The following is a 13,053-nucleotide window of genomic DNA, read 5'->3' as shown; positions in this document are numbered from 1 at the left end:
GCTGCTTGCCCAGTGCCAAGAGCTGGAATGGGCAGGGATGGAGCAGGCGGATCCACAGGGAGAAAAAGGTTTGGGAGGAAACACTCGTGGACGTCGGTGGGTTTCATCCCAGAGAAAGGGAAGCCCAGCCCCAGGGTCTTGCCTCCAGCTCCACGGCCGGATCCAGGCGCCTCAGCACCACCGCCCTGCCGCGACGCCAGCCTGGCTGGGCACTGGGGTGAGCGGCCGCGGCCAGAAGTGCCCATGGCACGCAGCCTTCCGGACCCCACGGCGCTGCCTCTGCCCCAGTCCCATCCCTGTGGACCCCGCAGAGCGGACACCCAGTCCCGCTGCCGGACCTCAGCACCGCGCACAGCCCCATACCCTCAGCCTCTGCTCCCCATTGCCACCAGTCCCTGCTCCCCCAGTATCGCCCAGTCCCCCCAGTATCCTACTCCTCGCCGAGCCCAGGGCGCTGGCTCTGTCCCAGTCCCGTCCCTGCAGACCCGGAGGAGCGTGGGCATCACCCAGCCCTGCTGCCAGACCTCTGCACCACGCACAGTCCCTGCTCCCCCAGTATCTCCCAGTCCCCCCAGTCCCCCACTCCTCCCCCAGCTCAGGGCTCTGCCTCTGCCCTGGTCCCATCCCTGCGGAGCTCAGGCATCGCCCAGTGCCGCTGCCAGACCGCATCCCAGTAGCTCCCAGTCCTCCCAGTCCCCTCCAGCCGCTCCCCAGTGCTCCCAGTGCCGCTCACCGCGGGGGCGGGCGGGATCCCGACCAGGCAGAAGGCGATCCCATTCATCGGGGCTCGGTGCTGCCCGGCTCGGCTCAGCCCGGCCCCGCTCCGCTCCGCTCGGGCTCGGCCACGGCTGCGGCTCCGCCTCCTCCGGGCGGGGCGGGGCGGGGGGAGGGACCGGCACCGGGAGGGGACCGGGAGGGGACCGCCCTGGCACCGGGATAGCGACCGGGGTGGGGACAGGGACCGGGATGGGACCGGCATAGGGACCGGGATAGGGACCGGGATGGGACCGGGATAGGGACCGGGATAGGGGACGGGACCGGGATGGGACCACTCCAGCACAGAGATAGGGACAGGGATCGGGATGGGACCGGGATGTGGACAGGGACTGGGACTGGACCGGGATGAGGATACGGATAGGGACCAGGATGGGACCGGGATGGGGACAGGGACCGCCCTGGCACCGGGATAGGGACAGGGACCGGGACCGGGACAGCCCTGGCACTGGTACAAGGACCAGGATAGGATAGGGACCCCCCTGGCACCGGGATGTGACAAGGACCGGGATAGGACCGGGACAGGGACCCCCCTGGCACCGGGATGTGACAAGGACCGGGATAGGACTGGAACCGGGACAGCCCTGGCACCGGGAAAAGGACCAGGATAGGGATTGGGACAGGGACCACCCTGGCACCGGGATGAGACCGGGACAGGGACCGGGCTCGGGACAGGGACAGCCCTGGCACCGGGACCACCTGGGACAGGGACTGCCCCGGCGGGAGGGATCGGGCACCGGGAGCAGCTGGAGCACCGGGACAGGGCCCGGGACAGGCACGGGCAGGACCAGCCTGGGACCGGTGTGGGCAGCGGATGCCCAGGAACCAGGACCAGGAATGGGACATCCATGGACCGGGATAGGGATGAGACACCCAGGGATGGGGACAGGGATAGGGATGGGACTCCCAGAGATGGGCAGGGGACACCCAGGGAGCAGGACCAGGACCTGGCAAGGGATATCCAGGGACCAGGACCAAGCAGGGGACATCCAGGGAACAGGGCAGGGATGGACAGGGGACGCTCAGGGACTGGGTCAGGCAAAGGACATCCAGGAACCAGGAGAGAGATGGGACACCAAGGGACAGGATAAGCCAGGGCAGAGGGACATGGACTGGGAACAAAACTGACCAAGATGTGCGCAGAGGGAGTGGACAAATCCCACTGGATTTGGGGGACAGGGACAGCCGGATGGGCACTGGCAGGAGGAGGCTGAGGCCAGGGGATGCGGGAGGAGTGCGGAAAGACACACGGACAGGAAGCGCCAGGACAGGGGGGACAGGACCGACGGGGACTGGCACAGGCAGACATGGGGGCGGAAACACCCGAGTCAGGGCTGACGAGGGACAAAGGCTGACACAGACCCACAGGGAAAGGAAACGGCGAAGACGGGAAACAGCCGGACAGACAGACGGAGCCTGGCCTGGCGGACAGAGGGACAGGGACAGCCAGACAGGGCCTGGTGTGGCTCTGACCGCTTGGACCGCAGAGGAGCATCCCAAAGCCATCATTAAGCAGCCGCCAAGTAAATTAACTCCCACGCGTGAGTCTCGGGGTGCAAAGAGCACCTCAGAGGTGCTTTGGTGGCAGCAGGTGGCTGCGACACCACGGCACGAGCCCTGAGTCACCGCGGGTTGGGTCAACGGACACAGCACATGGCACAGCACGGACACGGCCAGGACCCAGCGCTGGCCCTGGGGTGGCAGGGGGCAACGCCGGAGGGGAAATGGAGCTACATGTGACGGGAAAGAGGGAAGAGGCGCAGGAAACCAGGGAGGAATGACGGCCATGGTCTGCAGGGATGTACGGACGCAAAGTGGGGAGGATGGACTGATGGCCCTGGCAGCACTGGGGCTGGAGCTGGGGTCTGGCTGGAGGACAACAGGGCTGAACTCAAAGGGTTGAGGCTGAGATCAAGGTAGGGGTGATGAACCCAAAGGGAAGAGGAGGCTGAACCCAAAGGGAAGAGGAGGCTGAACCCAAAGGGAAGAGGAGGCTGAACCCAAGGGAAGAGGAGGCTGAACCCAAAGGGAAGAGGAGGCTGAATCCAAAGGGAAGAGGAGGCTGAACCCAAAGGGAAGAGGAGGCTGAACCCAAAGGGAGGAGGAGGTTGAACCCAAAAGGAGGAGGAGGTTGAACCCAAGGGAAGAAGAGGCTGAACCCAGTGGAAGGAGGAGACTGAACCCAAGGGAGTTCAGGCCAGGGCACAGTACAATGATCTCCCATCGTGACAGTCCAAGGTGGCTTCTCCACCACCAGTGGTCATCACTGACCGCACCCCGGTCCCCAGTGGGGACAGGGATCCATGCAGGGGGCAAATGGGTGAGAGGCGGGGGCAGGTGTAAATCTGCAGAGCACGCTGTGACGCAGGATGGTGCTGGGGACACACAACCTCCGGCTCTGCCAGGCCAGCGACGGGCACACGGTGCCGCCCGGGCTCCTACTCCAGCACATCCACTCGACGCCCCTGCACCCAGGATGGTGCTGGCGCCCACCCACTCGCTGAGCCCCTCCTGAGCAGCCATTTCCTTGCCTGCACCCAAGCTTTGGTGCTTTGCAGCCCCCGCGCTGCCCCGCACGCCCCAGGGATGCCGTCCCGCACCACGCAGCGCAGCCCCAGCCACCAACTGCAAGTTTTCCGTGACACAATTAAGAAAGTCTGTGTCAACAACGACTTCCTCCGAGCGCCTGGAGAAACCTCAGCACCACCAGGAAAAATAAATGACCCAGTTGTCGCCCGCCACTGCGGGAGTGCTGGGAACTCGGGGCTGGAGAGAGGCGGCAGGGTCTAATCCTGCTCCTGGGCACATCCTGCCTCGCCAGCGGCTCCCGCAGTGCCGCTCGCCCCCCGCACACCACGGCCCTTGATGCACAAACCACGGTGGGGCACCCCAGGATGCTGAAGCAGCCGCCCTGGGGCTCAGCACCCACAGAAATGGGAAGGTGGGATGGGGGATCTTATGCCCTGGAAACATAGAATCATCGAATGCTAAGTTGGAAGGGACCTTAGGGATCATCTGGTCCAACCTTTTCAGGTTCACCCACTCAAGTTCAGCCTTAAAAATGTCCAGCTCCTCCATCCCATACGCAGGGATGCAGTGGGTTGGATGCAGTGGGGTGGGATGGGATGGATGGGGTGGGATGGATGAGGTGGGATGGATTGGGTGGAATGGGGTTGGATGGGATGCGGTGGAGTGGGATGGATGGGGTGGGATGGGATGGGGTTGGATGGGATGGAGTGGGGTGGGGTTGGATGGGGTGGGATGGGATGGAGTGGGTTGGAATGGGGATGGGTGGGGTAGGGTTGGATGGGGTGGGTGGAGTTGGATGGGATGGAGTGTGATGGATGGGATGGATGGGGTGGAGTTGGATGGGATGGAGTGGGATGAATGGGATGGATGGCATGGGATGGGGTGGGTGGAGTTGGATGGGATGGAGTGGGATGGATGGGATGGATGGGGTGGGATGGAATGGGATGGGGTGGGTGGAGTTGGATGGGATGGAGTGGGATGAATGGGATGGATGGGATGGGATGGGATGGGGTGGGTGGAGTTGGATGGGATGGAGTGGGGTGGATGGGCTGGGATGGAATGGGATGGGGTGGCACACACCGCCCCAGCAGGGCGTCCCCATGCCCGGAGGTGCCATCACCTCTCACCCCACACCCCATTCCATAACCATCCACCCAAAAATCACCGCCCTGTCTCTCGCTCTGCCAGGGCAGCTGCTCCCCCCCCCCCCCCCGCCCCCCAAACCCCGCACCTCGCTGCCCACCCTGCCCGGTTTAGCAGAGCAGATCCATCTCATCTCAATCCCTTCCCAAGCCAAATCCCAGCAGCTGGAGACGCGGAGCTGAGGGGGGGGTTGCGAGCCCCCCGCCTGCCCAGCCTGCCGCTCCCTGCGGAGCCGCTTCCAAGCCGCAGACAAAGGGAGCAAGAGAGGAATCCCGCCTGGGCGAAGGGTTTTAACCTAATCCGACGAATTAAAAGGAAGAAAAGCAAAAATCAGGAGCCGGAGCGGGGCTGGCGCGGCCCAATGGGGCAGCGGCGTTGGGGTAGGGCACAGCGGCAGCACCGCGCGGCCGCCGCTCGCCGAGGCCAGGACGTAGCCGTGGGGTTGGGACGCGGCGTTGGGGTTCCCATGGCCGTGGGGACCCTCGCGGACCCCATTTGCCACAGCAACAGTGGCAAAGCCGAGTGCAAACGCCGGCGCTCAGCGCCCTTCTGGCCCTCCCGGCCGCGAGCTCCTCTCCCGTCTCGGCTGCCACAGCGGCGCGAAGCCATTTTGAGCTGTTGGCGGCGAGACGAAAGGGTTACGGCCCCCGCGCCCTCCTTCCCCCCCGCCTGCCCGTGGGGTTGGGGATAAACAAGAGCGAGGGCAGGGGGGTCTGGGATGGGATCAGCCCGGGAAAACGGCGGCGGCACAGCGAGGCAGAGCGAAGCAGGGGGGGTACGCGGGGGGCTGGCGAGGACTTACGTGCTCATCCCACATCAGGGAGGGGCTGAAATCCTGCTGGGAATCGGGGTACCCCCCCAGGACCCCTCGTTAGGCGTAGCCTCGGCTGTCGCAACCCATCGCCGGAGCGGTGGACGGGAGGGCGGCTGCTGCCGGTGCCGGATCCCGCCGGGGCGCTGGCAGGCACATGCCAACCTGCTGCCGCTCACGGCCTAAAATTACCACGGCTCCTCCGAAGGCGTCGCCGCCAATGAGGGCAGCGGGGAAGGCACGCGGGCTGCTCCCGAGCTCCTCTGCATTGCAGCTGGATGTGTGCGAGGGGGGATTTTTGCAGCAGGAAAGCTTGCCCGGAGAGCCGGCGGGCAGGAGGGCTTTGGGCGCGGAGGCGGACGGTGCCCGCGGGGACGGCGATGGCAGCACAGCACGTGCAGCCCCCACGGCGGCTCCAACCGCTCCAGTGGGGCGGATGCACGCCAGATCCCGAGGAGCCGGGGTGGGGATGGCAAAGGCACCGGCGTGTGCTCGCCCACGCTGCAAGCGTTCCCACATGGTGCCTCGTGCCGCCTCTCCCACCCCACACGGTGCCCCGTGCCGCCTCTCCCACCCCACACGGTGCTTCATGCCGTCTCTCCCACCCCACACATTGCCTCCTGCCACATCTCCCACCCCATATGTTGCCTCATGCCACATCCTACCCCACATGTTGCCCTGTGCTGCCTCTTCCAACCCACACGTTGCCCTGTGCCACATCTCCCACCCCACACATTGCCTCATGCCCCCTTTCCCACCCCACACATTGCCCTGTGCCCCCTTTCCCACCCCACACATTGCCCTGTGCTCTCTCTCCCACCCCACACATAGCCCTATGCCCTTTCTCCTGCCCCACATGTTGCCCTGTGCCCCCTCTCCTGCCCCACACATTGCCCTGTGCCCTCTCTTCCACCCCACACATAGCCCTGTGCCCCTCTCCTGCCCCACACGTTGCCCTATGCCCTCTCTTCCACCCCACACGTTGCCCTGTGCCCCCTCTCCTGCCCCACACATTGCCCTGTGCCCTCTCTCCCGCCCCACACATTGCCCTGTGCCCTCTCTTCCACCCCACACGTTGCCCGGTGCCCCTCTCCTGCCCCACACGTTGCCCGGTGCCCCTCTCCTGCCCCACACAGCCCTGCCCCAGGCCGGGGGGGTTCTCAAGCACGCGGTCCCCGAGGTGAAGCAGAGCATCACCACGTTGAGGGACGTGTGACGCGCAGGGTGGGGGCTCTGCGCTGGTCCCCAGTGCAGCCTCAGCCCCTCCTGCCCCGGGGGGGGGCATCAAATCCTGCACCCAGCGCCGGGCTGAGCCCCAAGGGAGGTGGTGGAAACATAAGCAAAGCCCAAGGGGTGCAGGAGGGCAGAGGCTGAACCCCTCGCCTGGGGAATAACCCCCCCATCCCAGGAAGCTGAGCTGGGAGAGCCCCAAGCGTGGTGTGGGGGGACCCAGAGCCCCCCTGGGCACCAGGGAGGGACACCGCTGCCCACACCGGGCACAGGACGGCTTCGGGAGGCGTCGGCTGGTGAATAACAAGACGGGGTGACAGAGGAAAGACCGACAGACACAGCTTCATCCGAGTGCCCCTCAAAGCTTTTTGCACACCCCACAGCAGCTCCAACCCCTTCCCTGAGCCAAAACCCCTTCCCCACAGCGAACGGAGCGAGACACACCTCGGGCTGCAACAGAGACCTGTGGCAGAGCAGGAACCGTCCCTTCCCGTGTGGGGAAGGGCCCAGAAAGCACCCCTGCGGCGGGATGTGGGGCAGGGTGGGAGCACTGGTGTCAGTGGGGCAGGGAAGGGGCCCGGGGGACCAGGGGGGCTCAGCCCCAGGGGCAGCAGCAGGCGTGGGGTGGGGGGTCCTGGCGCGAGCAAGTGGGTGATGCTGGGGTGGGATGCAGGTGGTACTGGGGCTCCCGGGAGAGTGATGCTGGAGTGGGATGTGGGTGATACTGGGGTGGGATGTGGGTGATACTGGGGATCTCAGGAAGGTGGTGCTGGGGTGGGATTCAGCTGATGCTGGAGATCCCCGGAGGGTGATGCTAGGATGGGATGCAGGTGATGCTGGGGCGGGATGCAGGTGATACAGGGGATCCCAGGTGGGTGATTCTGGGGTGGGATGTGGGTGATACTGGGTGTCCCAGGAGAGTGATGCCGGAGTGGGATGTGGGTGATACTGGGTTGGGATGCGGGTGATACCGGGGATCCCAGGAGAGTGATGCTAGGATAGGATGCAGGTGATACAGGGGATCTGGGGTGGAACGTGGGTGATGCCAGGGTGGGAGGTGGGCGATACTGGGAATCCCAGGAGGGTGATGCTGGAGTGGGATGTGAGTGATACTGGGTTGGGATGCGGGTGATACTGGGGGTCCCAGGAGGGTGATGCTGGGGTGGGGTGCAGACGATGCTGGGGAAGCAGGTGGGTGATGTGGAGGTGGCAGGTGGGGAGCGGAGGATTCTGATGCCAGGGCAGCAGCTGGAGGGGCTGGGGGAGATGGGTGGAGATCCGGGGCGGCGGCAAAGGGGGGCTCCGGAGCAGCAGGTGGGGGGCACGGGGATGGCCGAAAGGGACACCCCCAGCAGGCGGAGGTGCCCGGGGCTTCGCTCAGCTTCGGGACCACGAAACGGCGCCGCGGGTGCAGGACCCGACCCCCCCCCGGTTCCCGGCCGCTCCTACCTGCTCCATGGGGCCGTTCGGGGCCGGGCAGCGGCCATGGGCCGCCGCTGCAGCCGGTGCGGGGCGGGCGATGCCGGTGCGGTCCCGCTGCTGCCGCCGCCCACGCCCGGCGCCGCCCGGCGCATCCCGGGAGCGGCGTCAGCGGAGCGGGGGGAGCCGATCCCCCCGCCTCCCACCTTTCCCACACCCCCTCGCCACTCCCCAGCCTCCGTCCTTCCTTCCCTCCCTCCGTCCATCCTTCCATCCCTCCTCACCCTGCATCTTTCCATCCAGACCCCTCCATCCACCCATCCATCCATCCATCCATCATCCTTCCTCCATCTTTCTATGCACTCCATTCATCCTCCCTTTTTCCTGACCATTCACACACCCTCTGTCCATCCATCCCTCCCTCCATCCCTCCATCCTTCTTTCCTCCCTCCATCTTTCCATCCGCCCCATTCATCCTTCCTTTCTCCTGCCCATTCACACCTCTTCTGTCCTTTCATCCATCCTTCCATCTATTCATCCATCCATCCATCCATCCATCCATTCCATCCATTCCATGCATCATCCATCCTTCTTTCCTCCATCCGCCCCATTTATCCTTTCTTTCTCCTGCCCATTGACACCTCTTCTGTCTGTCCGTCCGTCCATCCATCCATCCATCCATTCCATGCATCATCCATGCTTCTTTCCTCCCTCCACCCCATTACCCCATTCATCCTTCCTTTCTCCTGCCCATCTACTCATCTTCCTTCCTTCCTTCCTTCCTTCCTTCCTTCCTTCCTTCCTTCCTTCCTTCCTTCCTTCCTTCCTTCCTCTTTCTATCCACTCCATTCATCCTTCCTTTTTCCTGCCCATTCACACCCCTTCTGTCCATCCATCCATCCCTCCCTCCCTCTATCCATCCATCCCTTCCTCCATCCTTTCCTTCATCCCTCCCTTCATCCCTCCATCCATCCATCCATCCATCCATCCCTCCATCCATCCATCCACCCACCCACCCCTCCTCTCACCCATCTCCCGTTGGGGCTGCGGAGCTGCTGCTATGCCGGTGCTGGGGTGCCCCCGCAGCCCCCACAGCCCCCGCTGTGCACGAAGCATTCCCACCCCTGGCCCAGCCGCGGATTTTCCCGGCACAGGGGCCAAGTCCTCCAGCCTGGGTAAATATTAGCTAGCGGGCAGCACTGGTGCCAGGCCCAGCGTGGCTCGATGACCCTCTGGGGCTCTGCCAGCGCCCTGCGACCTCGGCCACGAGTGCCCAGCCCTGTGCCCGGCATTGGCTTCCCGGGCGCGGCCCCACGGTCTGCCTTGGCTCCTCCTGCATGGCTCTGTACCGTGCCTCAGTTTCCCTTTCATAGCCTCATACCGTGCCTCAGTTTCCCTTTCATAGCTCTGTACCGTGCCTCAGTTTCCCTTTCATGTCCTCATATCATGCCTCAGTTTCCCTTTCATGTCCTCATACCGTGCCTCAGTTTCCCTTTCATAGCTCTGTACCGTGCCTCAGTTTCCCTTTCCTGTCCTCATATCGTGCCTCAGTTTTCCTCTCATAGCTCTGTACTGTGCCCCACTTTCCCTTTCATGTCCTCATATCGTGCCTCAGTTTCCCTTTCATAGCCTGTACCGTGCCTCAGTTTCCCTTTCATTTCCTCATATCCTGCCTCATTTTCCCTTTCATAGCTCTGTACCGTGTCTCAGTTTCCCTTTCACGTCCCCGTACCGTGCCTCAGTTTCTCTTCCATAGCCCAGCGTTGTGCCTCAGTTTCCCCACATCGCCCCACATCTCCCCCAGAGCGTTGGGATGAGCCGGAATGAGGAAGGCCGTAATACCCCCCTCATCCCCTCGAAACCGTTCAGCTCTGAGCTGGTGATCACAGCACCACAGGGCTCCGGGGACCCATCGGGGGTTTGGGGGTCCCCACGCTGCAACAGCACCCGAGGGGCTGGGGGAGTGAATGGGGGTCCTGAGGGGGGCGAATGGGGGTCCCGGGGGGGTGAATGGGGGTCCTGGGTGGGTGAATAGGGGTCCTGGAGGGGTGAATGGGGGTCCCGGGGGTGGTGAATGGGGGTCCTGGGGGGGATAAATGGGGGTCCCGGGGGGGGGGTGTGAATAGGGGACCCGGGGGGGGGTGAATGGGGGTCCTGGGGGTGGGGGAATGGGGGTCATGGGGTGGAGAATGGGGTTCCTGGGGGAGGGATTAATGAGGGTCCTGGGGGGGTGAATGGGGGTCCCGGGGGGGGTGAATGGGGGTCCTGGGGGGGATGAATGGGGGTCCTTGGGGGGGGTGAATGGGGGTCCTGGGGTGGTGAATAGAGGTCCTGGGGGGGGTGAATGGGGGTGCCGGGGGGGGGGTGAATGGGGGTCCTGGGGGGGGTGAATGGGGGTGCCGGGGGGGTCCTGTGGGTGCGATGCTGCAGCAGATCCCGAAGGGGGGGGGAGTGGGTGGGAGGTGAGTGTGAAGAAAGCAGCTTTTGTCTGGGGGCTCCGAACCCCCCCCCGGACCGGGAATTTTGCTGCTTTCTGATGCAAATGAGATGTTAAAAATAATCTGTGCGCAGCGGCCATGTTGGGGCTCTGCCAGGGCGGCTCGGGGGCGGCCGGACAAAGGGCCTTTAGGGGGTGTTCGGGGGGGCCCAGAGGGGATCCCCCACCCCCACCGCCTTGGGGAGCCACCGAGGGGCACCCAGCACAGCCCCCCCCCCCCCCCAGCGGAACCCCAAAACCTTCCCGCTCCCCACCCCGAGCGTCGCGCCCACTGATGGAGGAGATGCCGGTGGCATCTTGGTGGCATCTTGGCGGCAGCCCCCGCGCTTGGCCCAGCCATGAAACCATCCGTGAGGAGGTCCCAGATGTCACAGCCCGTCTGGAGAGCCCGACTGACCCCAACAATGCGGCCATTGTCCCCCCGGGACCGCCGTGGGGGCACTGGGGCAGAGAGCGCGGCAAAGGCTGCCTCCACACTGGGCCACGACCAGAGGAAGAGGGGGTCCCTGCCCTCCAGCACCCCGAGACCCTCCTGGCTGCACCCCAGCACCCCCTTGCTGCCCCACACCCAGGGATGGAGACAAAGGGTGGTGGGATGGACCGTTGCTGGAGGAGAAAGGGTCCCCACCAGCCCCTCGCCGAGCGATGGAGGGAGAAGAGGAGGATGAGGAAGGGATGCAGCCTCCCACACGGAGCCCCCCCAGCCAGGGGGGCCGCGTGCCGCCCGCCTCAGCCCCATTCTGTCGCTCGGCGGCCTTTGATCTGTCAAATTCGGGGGCGTTCAAAGCCCTCAGCGCAGCGCGGGGAGCACTGCATGCGGCTCCGGCAGCTGGGGAGGGGGACGAGGGGGAGTTGGGGAAGTAGGAGCTGGACCTGGGCATCTCCATCCCTTGGGTGCCCCCTCCCTCCCTTGCACGCCCATCCATCCATCCCTTGGATCCTCACCAAGCCCTTGCACCTCCATCCCTCCCCACCCATCCCTTGGGTCCCCATCCACCCCTTGGGTCCCCATCCCTCCTCATCCATCCCTTGGGTCCCCACCCATCCCTTGCACCCCCATCCCTCCTCATCCATCCCTTGGGTCCCCACCCATCCCTTGCACCCCCATCCCTCCTCATCCATCCCTTGGGTCCCCACCCATCTCTTGCACCCCCATCCCTCCTCATCCATCCCTTGGGTCCCCATCTATCCCTTGCACCCCCATCCCACCTCATCCATCCCTTGGGTTCCCACCCATCCCTTCCACCCCCATCCCACCACATCCATCCCTTGTGTCCCCACCCATCCCTTGCACCCCCATCCCTCCTCATCCATCCCTTGGGTTCCCACCCATCCCTTGCACCCCCATCCCTCTCCACCCATCCCTTGCATCCCTATCCACCCCTTGGGTCCCCACCCATCTCTTGCACCCCCATCTCTCCTCATCCATCCCTTGGGTTCCCACCCATCCCTTGCACCCCCATCCCTCTCCACCCATCCCTTGCATCCCTATCCACCCCTTGGGTCCCCACCCATCTCTTGCACCCCCATCTCTCCTCATCCATCCCTTGGGTTCCCACCCATCCCTTGCACCCCCATCCCTCCTCATCCATCCCTTGGGTCCCCATCCATCCCTTGCACCCCCATCCCTCCTCATCCATCCCTTGGGTCCCCATCCATCCCTTGCACCCCCATCCCTCCCTAACCATCCATCCCCATGGTCCCACGCATCCCTTTTATCTCCATCCCTCCCTCGGGGCCCCATCCTTCCCTTGCATCCACCCTTTGCACCGCCATCCCTCTCCTTACAGCGATGCTAGAAATGGGGGGGACGACAAAGCACCCCCCTCTCCATCAGATTCCAACTTCTTAGGGATCCACAGCTCCGGCTCAAGACACCACACGGCACATAAACCAATTTCCAATGCTTTTATTTCAAACCCCCTCTTCTCTTCCCTTCCCACCCTACCCTCCCCCCCCCCCCCCCCAAAACAAAACAAAACAAAACAAAAAAAGCCCCCAATCAGTCAAAACGACAATAGAAATGAGTTACAAACACAGAAGTCAGTCCTCACTGACTGCTTACAAAAGAAAACCCCCCAAATCCCAGGAATTCCACACTGTCTTCCCCCCCCCCCCAGGACCCACAGCGGTGACCGACGTCCCCCCGCGAGGCCGAACATGCCTATTAACACAATATATACAGACAACCCCCCCCCCGGGACAGCCAGGCTCCCCCTCCCCACCCCCAAAAATAACCAAACACACCCAAAAGTGCATTTGTCATGTTTATATCAAAAACATTTTCTTCTTTCTTTTGAAAGATTGGCCTGCAAGTCTGGCTTTTTTTTTCTTTTCTTTACCATTTAGTAACTTTTTAATATAGTTTATGAAAATAAATTATACGGCAACTATTTTAATAAATTAAGCACACACCAAAAAAAAACCAAAAAAGGATAAAATTAAGCAAAGCTGCGTTTCTGCCGAAGGGCGACGACGGCACAAGGTCCTGCACGCGGAGCTGCCGGTGTCCGCTCCTTCCTTCCCTAACAGCAAATCCAGATCCAGTGTCGCTCGCTGATTTTCAGATTAAAGCCCTGCTGGGGTGGGGGGCACCGGTTGTGCTTTTGCAGCTGGAGGCACGGGGGGAGGCAGCACCGTGCTGCCTTCA

The 13,053-nt window shown here is 63.6% G+C and overlaps 1 protein-coding gene across 3 annotated transcripts in view; it reads right to left on the bottom strand.

Annotated features, from left to right (window-relative positions):
- ARHGAP23 (Rho GTPase activating protein 23) overlaps window positions 1–8,069 on the bottom strand; it is a 40,063-nt gene extending 31,994 nt beyond the window's left edge. The window contains exon 1 of one of the 3 annotated variants that reach the window (XM_054088517.1): window positions 7,937–8,069. In XM_054088517.1, the coding sequence (XP_053944492.1) occupies window positions 7,937–7,945 (9 nt within the window). In that variant the 5' untranslated portion in view covers window positions 7,946–8,069. Of the gene's footprint in view, window positions 1–733; window positions 850–5,248; window positions 5,692–7,936 lie in introns of those variants that run through there. The other 2 variants (XM_054088516.1, XM_054088515.1) reach the window with 2 other exon arrangements.
- Between the last annotated feature and the right edge of the window lie 4,984 nt (window positions 8,070–13,053).

The sequence above is a fragment of the Cuculus canorus genome, chromosome 25 (assembly GCF_017976375.1).
Source record: "Cuculus canorus isolate bCucCan1 chromosome 25, bCucCan1.pri, whole genome shotgun sequence".
In the NCBI taxonomy this organism is placed as follows: domain Eukaryota; kingdom Metazoa; phylum Chordata; class Aves; order Cuculiformes; family Cuculidae; genus Cuculus; species Cuculus canorus.
Note: the sequence above shows the minus strand (reverse complement) of the source record. Positions and strands in the feature narration are given on the sequence as shown.